Raw genomic sequence first — 15610 nt, forward strand, 5'->3', positions numbered from 1 at the left:
CATGGCACACATCTGCGCATGTGCGTGCGATCCCCTCATGCACAGCGTATCCCTGCACATGCACACGCATCTCCCGCACACACACCGTCCTCCCCCTGCGCATGTGCGCCAGATACCTGACAATCAGCTGTCGAGCGGCGGCGCATGTGCGCTTGTACAGTGGGGCTCTTTCGGGCGACCTCTCGTGTGCTGGGGAAATGGCTCTGCATGCCACTACTGGCACATGTGGCATAGGTTCGCCAACACGGGTCTAAGTGCTATTGCTATTACTGAAATATTGAATCTTGAATGTTTGCTGAGATATATTATTACTTCATTTTACCATACTTTACAATTTCATTGTATTAAAAGTATTTTGAGGCCTCCCAATTTGTTTTTGGTTTTTTAGTATAACAGATGATATATAATTTATTAAAATACATAATAAATTAAATTGTATACCAAGGCATGATTATTGTGAGAGACAGTTTGGTATAGTGATTAGAGCATCAGGCTAGAAATTGGGAAACCAGGAGTTCTAGTCCAGCACAAAGTCAGCTGGCTGACCTTCGGGTATTCATTTTCCCTCAGCCCTAGGAAAGAGGCAGTGGCAAACCACTTTTGAAAAACCTTGCGAAGAAAACAATAACAAGATGATTATTGTAATTGATCATTCTCATAACTACCAGAAATCATTTTAAGTAACATGGTGGTTTTTTTTGCTTTTCTAGGAAATATCCTGTATTGAAGTCAGCTACAGCGTCATAGTTCAAAACAAAACTAGATTCTACTTAAATGTTTTCTGGTTTTCTTACTTCACAAAGGACAAAAAAATGAAATAAAATATGCTATTCGACAAAAAGATTCACAGTACTACATTTTGTGTTAAGTTTACATACAGTTGTCTGAATTCCACGTGTTACGAATGGCAGAATTAGTAGACATGGGCCATCATTATGCAATCTACATCATGATCACAGATGTTTCTTGTGCATAATAGAAGACTGGATCCATATAGTTTCTGAAGCATATTGCCAAAATTATGCACCTTATCATGTCTAGACAGTAAAAAGTGATCCTAAGAGAGTAAACTGTGAATGAAGGGTCTGTTTTATTCATACGCCACTTTTTCTACAACTGCCTTAGATAAATCTTTATCACAAAAGTACAGTCCTTTTCTTATTTGATTACCAATGCCAAACTTTTAATATACAAATAACCATTGTTAATTGGTTAAATTATGCCTAACCTGCCAGTGTGAACCAAATTGGGTATGTAGATGTTCGTGTGTAATTTTACAAACTCAGAGAACTTGGTTTGCACTGAGTTGATAAATATGTCTAAATTGGCTTAATAACAGTTAACTAAATGAGACAGCGTGGCTTTTTAGCTACTTTTTGCATATGTTAGAAAGAAAGAAATGCAGAGACAACAGCAGTGCATTGCATTGAAATCTTCTATGGCTATGACTGGATAGACTGGAACAAATACCATCTTACATAGATGCTAATTAGCAAATGGACAACTAGCATTAATACTGAAAATTGAATTATGACAACTGATTATAGAGCTAAAATTTACCTTTGCTACTGTTTCTTTTCTTTTCATGCTCTGCTGTGAAACATTCCTCTGATTGGGAAAAGTGTTACCTGGTATTAAATTATACAAACATTTCTAATTTTATCAGGATAGTATCCTGTATAATAAAGGACAAATGGTAAGCCTGCCATTTTGGAAATATTACATTTCATTACTTTATGGAGGACAGATTATTGATTTATTTGTTGTTTGTTTGATTGATTGATTTGCTGGCCATCTTGTCTCAAGGTGACTGGCGAATTAAAAAGTTAAAAGCTATATAACTGCAAAACATAAATATCCTAAAAAACAATAAAATAGAGTTTCAATCAAAAGTAAAATTACAGTTAAAAAATGGGGAGGGAGGGAGCAGGATTCATGGGGAGAGGTGGGACTTTCCCTGAACCTATCCCTGAACTCCAGCATGATATCCCCCATTGGGGCCCCAAACCAGCTGACAAAGCCAGGTCTTTAATGCCCTTATGGAAAGTCAGGAGGGTCAGTGTGGATCTTACTTCCGGCGGTATGACGACAGGAGCCATGACAGAAAAGGGTCTTCTCCTAGACCCTGCCAGCTGGAATTTTCTTGACCAATGGAGCCTGCAGCAAGCCTCTTTTGCTGGCATTGGTGGGGCTGGCCAGTCCCAGTGGGGGAGATGGTTCCTTAAGTAACCTGAGGTCTTTATATCAACTACATGAACCACCATGGCGCAGTGGTTCAGTATTTCAGATTACTTCTGCTGACTGCTGGCTGCCTGCAATTTGGCAACTCAACTCTCACCAGGCTCAAGGTTGACTCAGCCTTCCATCCTTCCGAGGTGAGTAAAACAAGGACCCAAATTGTTGGGGGCAATAAGCTGACTGTGTAAACTACTTAGGGCTGTAAAAGCACTGGGAAGCGGCATATAAGTAAGTGCTATAGCTATAAAGAGGTTAGCTTCAAGACTTTGTCTTTGAAGGTTTTCATTATGCACTTGGCTTTTCATGACATCATATGCAACAGTGGATTTAATGTGCTTTTGAAATAGGTATGCTTTTTTACATGTTCAGATAGGCATGCCTGTTTGTGCGAGGGAGATGTAGCAGGCAGCCATTTAGAAGAACTAAATAAGTAGGCATCATTGTTTAAAAAAATGCAGACTTCATTCACCCATATACACATTTCCCCAGTTCTGCTGGCTTTCTACATATGTTTATATATTTAACAGACTACATTTGCCTATTTTTCTCCTGGCACTTGGCAATAAAACAGTTCTCATAATAGCTGTTTATTTCAGAAGGCAAAAAGGGCTTATTTTCATGTTATTCTGTGAGCTATCTCAACTTACTTTTATCTAACCTTTAAGTAACTATCTCATAGCTGTACAAATATCTTTTTAAAAAAATTCAATTTCCCTTTCAACTAAAGACAAATGACAAAAAAGCTCTAACTGTCCCAAGGCAGAGGTAAGTATATGAGGTTGTCTGAGTCGATCCCTTAGCTTTTTATTCATCGCATTTTTAGCTGACATTTTACATTTTAGTATTCTGTATCTCAGCAGCTTCTTGATAGCTCTAACCCTGAGGCCAAGAGACATTATTTCCAAAATTGGAATGATACTTTTTTACCCTTCTCAGCTAATCATTAGAGGCTGCTGGGGAGGGATGCTTGTCTGTGTTGTTTTAAAATGTAGGCTTACAGAGGGACATTTCCAAACCTTATGGAAAGTAGCATCCTAAAAAAGAGGTCTATGGAGACTCATTTGGGGCTTAACAGAGGCTAGTCGCCTGTTTTATATCATGTAATGGCAGTAGAACGAAAACTTTTCCAGGTAGCTCAAAATATCACTTTCAGATACTCATTGTCAAATTTCCCGCGAGATATATAGAATATCAAATTGGATGCCCAGGAAGAAGACTGCAATGTACCTTCAGGTATCTTGTGCTTCTTAACCATTGGTGTATCCCTGAATTTCAGGGAATTGCAACAAAGACTAATCTTATCTAAGCCACCATGGTATTCTCAGAAGATGAATATACTGTAAAGAACCTTGAGGAATTCCTAGTGGCAGCTACATTTTGAATTAGGAAGCAGTAGGATTCCTTAACAACTTGGCTAACAAATTCAAGACAGAGCTACGTGATGAAGATATTGCTATTAAGAAACTCTTTGGGTTGCATCATAGCACACCTCTGCCTTAAAAGACAGCAACAAAACAAGCACACAATACTGGTTCTCATGTAGGACCTTTGCAAAGCTTTGTAGTCCACTGGGAAGTTGCTAGCTGCTCTACCCAAAATGGCAAACATGTGATCTGGTGGGCACAGACAATTGTAAATGTGAAAACTGATCATCAAATTACTTTTCCATTATCATTATATCTTCAGACAGTCATTAAACGGAGATGTTGTTCAGCGAGGTCTACCTGTATGCACTTAATATGAAGTTTAGGACAAATCCAATAAGGCAAAAGCATTTAAAATCCCATCAAATCTTGATGAGATCTTTGTCAACTATGCATAGCCTGACAAATGATTGGACATGGAAAGCAGAACTATTTTTGTTTTGTTTTTTTCAAATATTTTTATTGCAGCACAGTGAATCATATTTCAGTAAACAGATAGGAAGAATATTTCCAGACAATAAAACTGCTGGGAAATACAAATGAAAATGCATAAAAGTCAGTCACCTTATCCACTACATCGGAAATGAAAGCATAAATGCAGTCTAAAAATGAATATAACAGAAGTACTAATGCTTTAAAAATATTTTTTTCATTGAATGTAGAGAGTTGCTGACAAGGCAACATGCTTTTATTTTATTTTTTATTTTTTTGTCTTAAAGATTCTCAGCAGTCAGTTAGAAATTAGATACACCACACTAAACAGTGCAGTTGCTGAAAATAGGTTGAAAATCATTGAAAAAATATTCCTGATTCAGGAATCATCCTAAAGAATTATATGGCTTTTGACTCAGGCAGTACCTTATTGGGAAGAATAATGGAGTCCTGACACTTCTGCAGGAAAAAAAAAATCTGCAGAAAAAAAAGAAAGAAAATTATGGCACTGACTGGTTAATGCCATTTAGCATGTATCATCGCAAAATATGAGGGCAAGATGCTTTCCTTTGATAAATGTTTTTTTTAATCATTTTATCTTCATTTTTCTGAAATATCAGGAAACTTGCTTCAACTTGATAATTGAGATTACCAAACTCAGTTAAAAGAGCCCTATGTTCTTAGGGTGATTCTGAATGCAATTTCATATCTTGATTAGATTGGGATGCTAATGAGCTTGTTTTACAAAAAGGCCACAAAACAGATAAATTACCTGAAACAAGAGAAGCTGGACTAGCGAATATTGCATCAACTATAGCTGCTGTTTCTGCATGCAATTGTGCCTTACTTCAAAAATTTCAACGTTTCATAGATTGTATTCTACCCTGGTCCGATGAAGCAGTCTATTTGTATAATAGGATACTTTATTACACCATCGGACAAACTTGAGAACAAGATGATGGGAAGAAGATTTCAAAAGTCAGACTAAGATCTCAAAAGATGGATAGATCTTAATGCAACATTTGAGCAAGAAAGTGCCACATCCGAAAGTGTTAAGATCCATGCTAAAATAAAGACATTTTATTGGAATAATCTGTGTGGGAAGCAAATATTATGATGGGAAGCAACACTGTGATTGATCTCATAAGAAGTGAAAATCTTGGCGGTGACCCTAGTGGAGACTCTCTATGGAACAATTTTCCAGTGTTTTACCACACAACATACAAAATGTAAGTTTTTTTATGAAGCTGATAGCTCTATATGCTTCTTTTACATAAAGAAAGTAAAAATTAATCAGGTTTGGCAACAACAACTATGGGCCAGCATTATTTTCAATATTAACATATTTTGTAAAATAAATGCTACTTGGTGTATGGTATCAAGAGAAATTACGGAAAAGGGGATGAATCCTTCTTAAGGTTGATTGGGATTTATTCATTTTTTATGTATGTTTCTTCATTTGGATGGAATTGAAATTTACAGTTGTTGGCCTTAAACTTTAACCCCCATCTTCCCAACAACTTTGCTCTATTGGTATTAGAGTGTTTTTTTCTCCAGTGGGACCAGTCTTTCAGGGCAACCTGGTCAATTATGGGATGGAGCATACTGCTTCCATTTTCTCCTTTCAGCTCCAATCCCAGGGCCTTCGAAGGCAGTCGGGTTGGTAAAACATAAATTTATGTTTGGTTGGTAAAACATAAATGTAACACAAATATGTGATAAATCAGGGTTAAGATTTTTCATAATTTTTTATGTTTATTGTCTTTTGTTTGTTGGATCTTGTATGTTTTTCTTTTATGTGCATTCTTTTTGATAGGAACAATTTAATAAAGTTATTGATATAAGCCAGTATTGCAGCTCCATAATCTGAGGCAGCATGTAGGAATTGCGCATATTTAGTGACAAGCTGTATCCATTTTTGGTACTTTAGGGTACTCTTCTTTAATGAATAATAATGAGAAAAAAAGTCATCTTTCTTTCTGCAAGAGCTATTTCTTCACTAGTTTAGATGCATCAAATTAACTTTCCAACAGTGATCCTTGATATTTCCTGTGCAACTCTTTTTGATTTGCCTATGAAGGTCTGTGGGAGTTGGATGTAAATGCTGTCAATGAAATTTCTGAAACAGCCTCTGGAATGTAGAGTAGGATAATGAGAGCAAGTTAACTGTCAAATTGTCAGATAAAGTGGTATTTTATGGTTGTAAATAGAACTCTAATTTTAGTTAGATACCTTCTATGGACAGAATAGTGTACTTTGTGAAGGACCAGACTCATACATTGCGGCCAGGTTTAATGATTTGTATATAATGGTCATTGCAACAAATGCCCCTTTCTATTGTAGCCTTGCAACCAGCCTTGCTCCCAGTGTTCCTTCTCTTAATATGATTAGATCAGAGGTGGTATTCAGCAGGTTCTGACCAGTTCTGGAGAACCGGCAGTGGAAATTTTGAGTAGTTCGGGGAACTGGCAAATACCACCTCTGACTGGCCCTGCCCCCATCTATTCTCTGCCTCCCGAGTCACAGCTGATCAGCTGGGTCTTCTTTTGTTGCCCTGCACAGGAGAACAGAGCTGGAAAGCAGGTTAGTGGGGTGGGGAGGAAATGGGATTTTGCAGTATCCTTCCTCCAGGAGTGGGGAGGGAATGGAGATTTTGCAGTATCCGTCCCTTTCCACACCCACAAAGCCATGCCATGCCCACCAAGCCACACCCACAGAACTGGTAGTAAAATTTTTGGAATCCCACCACTGGATTAGATGAAGTCGTTATATATTATGAATGTAGAATAACCACAAAGACAGTTTTGAAATGATTGGTGTCTCCACACATAACGACCAAATTTCTAAAAATATGGCCAATCAATAGTTTAGTTCCAAGGTACCTTTCATTCAGCACTTAAATATAATTCAGAGTGCTGGTTTCACTGTTTGGGATTCTATAATAAGCAGTTAACTGAAGAAATGTTTCTTCCATATTTTCCACATTGCACCAAGTGTGTCATCCTTCATTTGAAGTTTTGTGGGTAGATTTTAAAAAGCCTAGTTTTCTTAAAAGGAGTAGCAGTCAGGCACAAAAACTGTTAGGCATCCACATCTGAAGATCCAGTTAAAGTGACTTATTGCTAATCATGCCTATGCACAGATCATTCTCAACTAATGGTTAGCACCTGTTTTGGGTTAGATAAGAGTCAACAGGTTTCAAGGAGTGTTGGACTTTGTTTGTGGCTATGTAAGGGATTCTAGACTGATTCCTCTTTTAACTCCATCTACAAGTTTTGCCATTCCTTTTCCTACAGTTAGCATTATTAATATATTTCTGTGCAATGTTCTTCCTATTTTTTTCCCAAAGTGGTGCTTTTTTCAGGATGGATCAGTTTTCATTTATCATTTTTTTCTTATTTTGTTAAACTTGCTGCATGTCTTATCTGTTGCAGAAATAAAGTCTATCCGACATACAAATACTTAAAGTAATTTAATAACTTGGGCAATCTCTTGAGAAATTCATATAACCAAACAGAAACATAAAGCAACTTGAATTATTATATAATACATTAGGAATTTTTAAACTTTTTCAGGCTATGGAATTTGTTAGTTGAAAAATAAAAATATTGTAACTCCTCATCAAGAGGCAACATTCTACTGATAGAAAGTTGGCTATGTTTTAATGATTTTTCCCCTTTTGTCAAATTCTAAGAAAATCTTAGGGCTCCATGGAGCACTATTTGAAAAGTCCTGAAATAGATAATCTGACATGTTCATGCTGAGGTGTAATCTAATTTAATAACACAAGCATTGAAATCTGAGATTTCCTTCTATCTTTTTCAGTAGTTTCTAGGGATTCAGTAGTACATAGAGTGCATCAGTGGAATTAGCTATGCGGGTAGCCAGTTTCGTGCACATTAATTTCAGGGAAAAGTCATTCACCTTCTGCACAGAAAAGCTTTCAAGTATTTTTCCATGATTTTGTCCTAACACTGGAAGTTGAGGTAAATTAGCAAAGATTGCAGATAAATTAGCAAAGATTGCTGAAAATTGCTCATAGCAATCATCCACCTGCTTACGGATTACCAAGAATCAAACATGCAATATACTGTATATATATAAAAAAACCTCCCTGAAAATCCCCAAATCAATTGAAATCATTATTAGAACACTCAATGGAAAAAAATTTTTTTTGAAGGCACTAATAATTCAAAAATGTTAGATTAGGTAGGATTGTGCATTTCAAAAGTAGCAGTAGTGAGAAAGCCCAAACTTGAGTCTTCCTTAAATGAACTGCTTGAAACAAAAGTGGGTTTCTTGTGATAATTTCTTTAGTACACATGCAAAAAATTAAAGATACTATTTTTTTAAAAAAAAAACAACTATTAGAATAACAGTAGAGTCTCCCAAACAATCAATACCAAATTGATTATTAATCATGTTGCAACAGTCTAGTAGATTATGGAATTAATTAGAGTTTGTTCTCCAACTGTATCTCCAACTAAGATACAGGTTCTGGTGCCCTTTAGATTTTCTGGACTACAACCCTGGCAATCTATTACCAACTAATGAACCTGCTGCTGCAAAAATGGCCAGTCCAGGCCACTATAGGTATAAACATAGCTTTGATGCAGAACAATCTTTCTGTAATTGCCCTAATGTTAATAAATAAATTGATAGGTCTGCCTTTCCATTTAAGCATAAAGAAACAAACAAAAGCATTTTCAAAAAGAAATCCTTTAATGAACTAACTGCACAATTATGCATTAGAATAAGGGAAATTGACTGTAGGATGATGATTGCTTTTTTTGCCCTTCGTAACTATATTATGCCACGTGTCTTTAAAAGATCATAATGCCCTTCAGCAATGTATCTAGAATAACATTGTAGTAACCAAAACCATTTGATTAGTAAATTAAAGAAAATAAATAAGATGTATTATCTTAATTTCTTGTTTTATTAAGAGTTTTCTAAAGCTAAACAAAAAATATTTTAAACATTTTCAAAAAGTTTATTTTTTGTATGGTAATATTCTAGGGCAGGGATGTCAAACTCGATTTCATTGAGGGCCGCATCAGGGTTGCGTTTGACCTTGGGGATCTGGGGTGGGCATGGCCAAGGATGGGCATGGCCAGCTCAACATCACTCATGTCTGGGGTGCTGTCAAGCTTCGTTTTTGGCTGCGACGGCCTTCTGCAACCCTCTACTAGTGAAAACAGAGCTTGGGAGGGCTGTCCACGGCCCTCTCAAGCTCCATTTTAGGCTGTGGTGGCCGCTTGCAATCCTCTGCCAGTGAAAGCAGAGCTCAGGAGCGCTGCGGGCCTTCTGTTTTTGCTGGCAAGCTTTGTGGGCTGGTCTTTTCCTGTTTCCTGGGCAGCCCTGTGGGCCAGATCTTAGCACCCCATAGGCCAAATCTGGCCTCCGGTCCTTGAGTTTGATACCCCTGTTCTAGGATATTCATATTCCTTTTTCCTGTCCTTTTTATTGAAAAGTTCTGTAAATCTAAAAGTCTGATTAGTAGAGATACAATTTGGGCTTTGATTCTGTTTTCCAGGCTGAAAGCAGGAAAATTGCCATGCAACAATTTTAGCACTTTGAAGATCCTCTCTGTGAAGGGTTCTTGATGCTCTTTGAGCTTGATGGTTTTCTGACAGACATTTTGCTATCCACACTAGGTAACATCATCAGGAATGGGGTTTGCTCTTGGTTTATATTCAGGTGGCTTGCCCTGTCAGTGGTAGTAGGAGTGGTCCTGTTCTTTTCTTACTTGTTGAATTAACCCTTACAAGCCCTGATGAAGTTAGCTAGTTTGGATAATGAAAAGTCTGCAAGAAAACAACCAAGATAAACCAAGGACTCCTTATTTTAACCCCAGCAACAAACATTTTTCTTTATCAATCTTCTCTGTACTTGTGTTATGCTGTTCCTATCTTCTAGTCTAGGGGTGTCAAAGTGGATTTCTTCGAGGGCCAGATCAGTATTGCACTTCTCCAAAGGCTGGCTGGGGGAGGGCGAGAAGGGATGTATCAAATGGGGCACACACACCCATTTTGGCCGCTAAAGGCACTGTGGGCCGGTCCTTTGCTATTTCCAGGCCAGTCCCACGGGCCATATTGAAGCACCCCATGGGCCACATTTGGTCAGTGGGCTTTGAGTTTGACACCCCTGCTCTAGTCTCCAAAATAACAGCTACTGTAGTCAAAAACATTGTGAAATGTATGATTCCCTTTTTCTGCTTCCCCATGGATATGTTTGTTTGAACTGAAAACTTAAATGTGAAGTGTAGAAAAGAAACATAGAATTGTTATGGTATAATAGCCCTATTAAAAACAATTAACCAGTAGTCCTGGAGAAAAGAAAAGGACTACTGTGCTGTTTTGTTCTGCCCTCTTCCTATGTTGACTGGTTTATTTAGTTTTTCCCTCACATCCTTGCATATTCTTCACTTTTTCAAGAGAAATTCACAAGGGTATTGTAATTGCAGGGATAATCTCATGACAAGTAAAACCAGTGCCTCACTTTGTCTTGTATTGCAGCCTCTGTATGCAAACTATGTGAATATATATGTGAGTTGGTATTGGCAAGTAAGAGTCACCAAAAATGGGTTTTATATCATACATTTCAGTCACTCAGCGTAGTCATCCTCAATCATTTACAAAAAATATTTAAATAGGATTAGTAAATAATTAGCATTTGTCATAAAACCAAATTATCATACACCAAAGCATTTCTAACATTTTGTTTGATGTCACAAATTAAGAACCCAATTTTGCTAATGTAACATTATACATCATTCTGCTTTGGCCCTTTCATCTGTAATTTGTTTAAAAACCTAGTTTTGAGCCTACAGTTTATAAACACCACTGGATATAGAAGATCAGAGTACATGTTCACAGGCAGCCCTTTTCTTTGATATTATCACATATTATCTTTTCTTATCATTCTTTTCATAAGAATTTTCAGCAGATGATACAAGGATGTTGGCTGAGACCACAACAGTTCCTGCAAAATTTATATGATTGAGATGCATTGTCCTTCAAGCTACATTCTTTTTCAACATATTGTTTGTACTTGATCCACATCATTTCCAGTATGGCAGAAAGCAGCTTGTTAAGAAGACCAACATAATTCCTTATCTTCAACTTCTGTATCAGTTTTTTCCAAATGCCTTGGGTAGAAATATCCAATAAAGCTGTTGGTCCAGAAAGTTAGGGATTAAAAAGCTGTACTTAATACATCTAAAAGAGACCAGGTTGGGGAAGACTAATAGAATTAATAATAGAATTAATCCCAAATTCAGATTTTCATTTCATTCATTCAATTCAGTTTATTCAAGTTCTTTTTCCTTCATTATTTATTAATTCTTAAATAATTGAAAATGACCACTAGGATCCAAGTGAAGCTATTGGTTTGTTTTTCTCCAAACCAAGTCTCTTCTGGTTTTACATTTCTGTGGAAGTTATGCTGCCTTGACAATATGGACTCATTAAAGATATTTCTATTAATGTGTACAGTGTCTTCCTTTATGATTGATTGAGACTTCTCAAAAGCATTAAATGAGGTTTGTAGTAATACACTAATGTGTATGCCATTCTGTATTTCTTTGCAGTTTTGCTGAATGGCATGTTAGATTCAGTACTAAGAATTGGATAGATGGCATGTTATCCTTAATTTGTTATCTGTTTATGTCGTGCATCTCCATTTCATACTCTTCTTTAAATAGCTATTCAGATACATTTCAACTTTTGTTGGCTCAGCTTATGATTTCTAATAGCTTGTTAGATAATTTTTGCAGCACTGGTTAATAGATTATAAAGTTCTTAGACTTTAAAAAAAATGGGGATGGAAATGTGTATTTCTATTATTGTTGATGGACTGTACAAGCGACTCTACAAGATAGCATTTGTGGTGCAGACCTAGCTTTTTATTGATATTACTGTTTTCTTGGAAAAGTCTTAGTGTTTGGGTTTGTATATATACATATATAATCTTTGTGATAATTGTCAATTCTGACAATCATAAAACATTGACAACTATATCACTCTGCCACTATATTCCTCTTGGCAGAATTCTAATATCTCATGAGTTAGCCACTTGCGTTTGCCTATTATTATTTCTTGCCTATGAAACGCTTCTTGTGCTGAGACCTTCAATGTTTTTGAGCACAAACTGGGATTGTAACTATTCCCCCATTCAGGTAGTTCTCGACTTATAAAAGTTCATTTAGTGACCGTTTGAAGTTACAGTGGCACTAAAAAAAAGTAAAAGTTTTTTACACCTACGATCATTGCAGCGTCCCCATAGTCACATGATCAAAATTCAGGCATTTGGCGACCGACTCATATTTATGATGGTTGCAGTGTCCTGGGGTCATGTGATGCCTTTTTGCGATCTTCTGACAAGCAAAGTCAATGGGGAAGCCAGATTTACTTAAGAACCATGACAGCTGCAGTGATTCACTTAACAATTATGACAAGAAAGGTTGTAAAATGGGGCAAAGCTCACTTGACAAATGTCTCACTGAGCAACAAAATTTTGGGCTCAGTTGTGGTTGTAGGTTGAGGACTACCCTGTTTCTCCAACAATATGGCCTCCCCCAATAGGAAGTTCCAGCATGTTTTATAGGCATGAAATGAAATTAAGCTCCTCCCCCCAAATTAAGGCCTATATTAAAACATGCGAAATGGGGGAATGGTGGGGGCTTGCCGTTAGGAAGTACTTTTGTTGCACACCCGGATATGGTGCTGCCCGCGTTGACCCCGATACAAAGTGCCCCACCAATGCTGAAGTCAACATCCAAGCCGTTGCCGCCCGCCCAAAGATGCAAGGGGGAAATTAAGTCACCCCGAAAAGATGGCCTAGCCATTTTTCGGGCTCAAAAAAATTAAGACCCAGCCTTATTATATGAGAAACACGGTACTAAAAGTTATTTTATTCTTGATATGGCATGTCCAACATGGTTATTTTTAAAAGCAACACTGACCTTGACTTTATCATAACACAGTCTGAGGGCTGGCAAATTCAGACCAGAATTTGCTTGTACTGTTTGCAGTTTTACTATTTCAGTTTTTCATCAAAGGGTTCTTCTTTTTCTTCTTCTTTGTGGCACTATTATGCCAATATTACTTCATGCAGCCTTTCTGGATAATAGCAGCCACTCGCTAGATTCTAGAATCATTCTCTTGCTAAGGCTGAAAGAGACAATTTGTGAATGAGAGAAAAGCCACATCAAAAGAGGCTGAGCTACCCCAATTTGCTGACAAGAAATGACGAATGATGATTTTCTGTTTCAGTGGCTCACTAAAGGAAACTATAGTTTGACCAAAAAGCTGTATTATTTTTTTTAAAAAAAAATCTGTACATCTAATTATATAATTTGCTTTTTCTTATGCATTGGTTTCATATTTTTTTCTTTTAGGAGGCTGCACCTTTGAAGATGGCCCGGGACCCTGTGATTATCATCAGGATCCCTATGATGATTTTGACTGGGTACATGTTAGTGCTCAAGAGCCTCATTACCTCCCCCCTGAGATGCCTCTTGGTAAGTGGCCAGAGTGTTGGTAACAACACATATTTTGTGAGATGTGACTGGATGCATGTTTTGTGCCCACAAATTTGAAAACTGTTCTCCAGGGAACAATATAGTAGAATAAATGTGGTGGGGATATGAATTACCTGCATTCTGAAATGAAAGAAGGAATACTGTATTTACCTGGATATGTTTCTAGATCTAGCTTTATTATAAATAGGTACCTCATTTTAACAGAATTACAGTAAAAAAATAATCTAGATCTGTATATACCAGTCCAGACCTTTGGATCTAGCAGCACACTGACTAAAACAATTACATCGCATGTTGAGTTCAGATTTGTTTTTTCTTTATCTTATAAAAGACACTGCAACACTTGGCAACATAAAGATTCTACTTTTGTGCTATAATTTCCTTAGTTCCTAAGATTTGAACTGGGGATCATTGCTTACATAACCAAAATGAGCACTACCAATGAGCAAGACCCAGGTATGGATGGGAAAAGGGGAAAATTGAATGTTCAGTGCTCTTATGACCCAGAAGGTAGAATTACTGGAATACTGAGCAATAGTCTGGCATCTTTACAGACAATAATACTATGAGTAAGTAAAGAGAGCCTCTAACAATTTGGTACTTTCCAGATAGCTCTGGAGAGCCAGCACAATGGAGTGATTTTGAAGCATTAGACCAAGACCAAAAAGGCTCAGCCATGGAACTGAAGACAAAAAAGATTCACCCTCAGCCATGGAAGTTCATTTAGAGACATGGCAGTCCCTGTCTCTCAAGTTAACCTACCTCATAGAGTTTTGGGGAAAAAACTGGGAGAGACAATACTATGTATTTTTTTTCCTTTAGTATCTAAAAGAAAAGAGACATGGCAGTCCCTGTCTCTCAAGTTAACCCACCTCATAGAGTTTTGGGAAAAAAAATTGGGAGAGACAATACTATGTATTTTTCCTTTAGTATCTAAAAGAAAAGAGACATGGCAGTCCCTGTCTCTTCCTCATAGAGTTTTGGGAAAAAATTGGGAGAGACAATACTATGTATTTTTTTCCTTTAGTATCTAAAAAAAAGTAACACAGTCAAACAAAATGCTTGGCAGAGTATTAACTTAAGTCATTCACATTTGAATTTTGAAATAGAATACAGTAAAAATTAGCTGTTACATTCAAAGCAGTTAAAAACAAAATATTGAAAGATGTTGCACTCAGAAGCTAAGAAAAAAAGGGGTTGTAATTTATACTGCACAAACTCCACAACAATGAAAGAATATGTATGCTTATATCTGATAGATAGATTAGCTGCAACTCCTAAACTAGGGATCTTCAAAAGATTTCTGATGCAAAACGGTTATTGTAAGTGTTGTATTTGTGAAACAAAACTGTTTTGACAGTTTGGTTTTGAAGTTGAAACAAAACACACCGTTTTTGTTCCAAACATTAAACAAAGCTTAGTTGTTTCCAACGGCACTCTCTGGATGGCATTCTCTGGATTGTTCTAACTGCTCAGGGAAGTTTGGAGTTCTTTTGTGGATTGGTGTATGTATTTTTTTTTTCAAATATTTTCCGGCCAAATCTAGTCCTGTTACAGTTGATTTTGACTGGATGGGGAATGTGGGAGTGGAGTGTTGAGAGGAAAGAAGCAGTTATCTACATGCTTGGCAGCTTGCCTAGGAATCAATCTCTCTCTCTCTTTCTTTCTCTCTCTCTCTCCCTCCCTCCCTCCCTCCTCCCCCTCCCCTCTCTTAATACTATGTTGAACTTCATACAAATGGATAGATGAGCTGCATCTGTGTTGTGCTAGCCTTTATTTTACAGGCAGTTAATATGAAGTTCTGCATGCATGATTGTACTTCTTGCTCAGCTGTTGTATTTTAGAAGTACTAAGTACAATGCTGGTTGATTTGCTAAGTTTGTGTGATTTCTGCTCTGTTTGCTTGCTCTTGTGCCCTGTTGGGGCTGAACATGAAGATTCCGTGAATCGAGGATGCACTTGGCATTTGTGT

The 15610-nt window shown here is 37.1% G+C and overlaps 1 protein-coding gene across 28 annotated transcripts in view; it reads left to right on the top strand.

Annotated features, from left to right (window-relative positions):
* The window catches only part of PTPRK (protein tyrosine phosphatase receptor type K), a 404892-nt gene that overhangs the window by 69961 nt on the left and 319321 nt on the right, over nt 1-15610 (top strand). For all 28 annotated transcript variants that reach the window (XM_087972104.1, XM_087972119.1, XM_087972125.1 and 25 more), the window contains exon 2: nt 13495-13617. In XM_087972104.1, the coding sequence (XP_087828230.1) occupies nt 13495-13617 (123 nt within the window). The remainder of the gene's footprint in view (nt 1-13494; nt 13618-15610) is intronic.

This window comes from Notechis scutatus, chromosome 1 (assembly GCF_049901735.1).
Source record: "Notechis scutatus isolate UNSWTSFEM ecotype Mainland chromosome 1, rNotScu1.2, whole genome shotgun sequence".
Lineage (NCBI taxonomy): Eukaryota > Metazoa > Chordata > Lepidosauria > Squamata > Elapidae > Notechis > Notechis scutatus.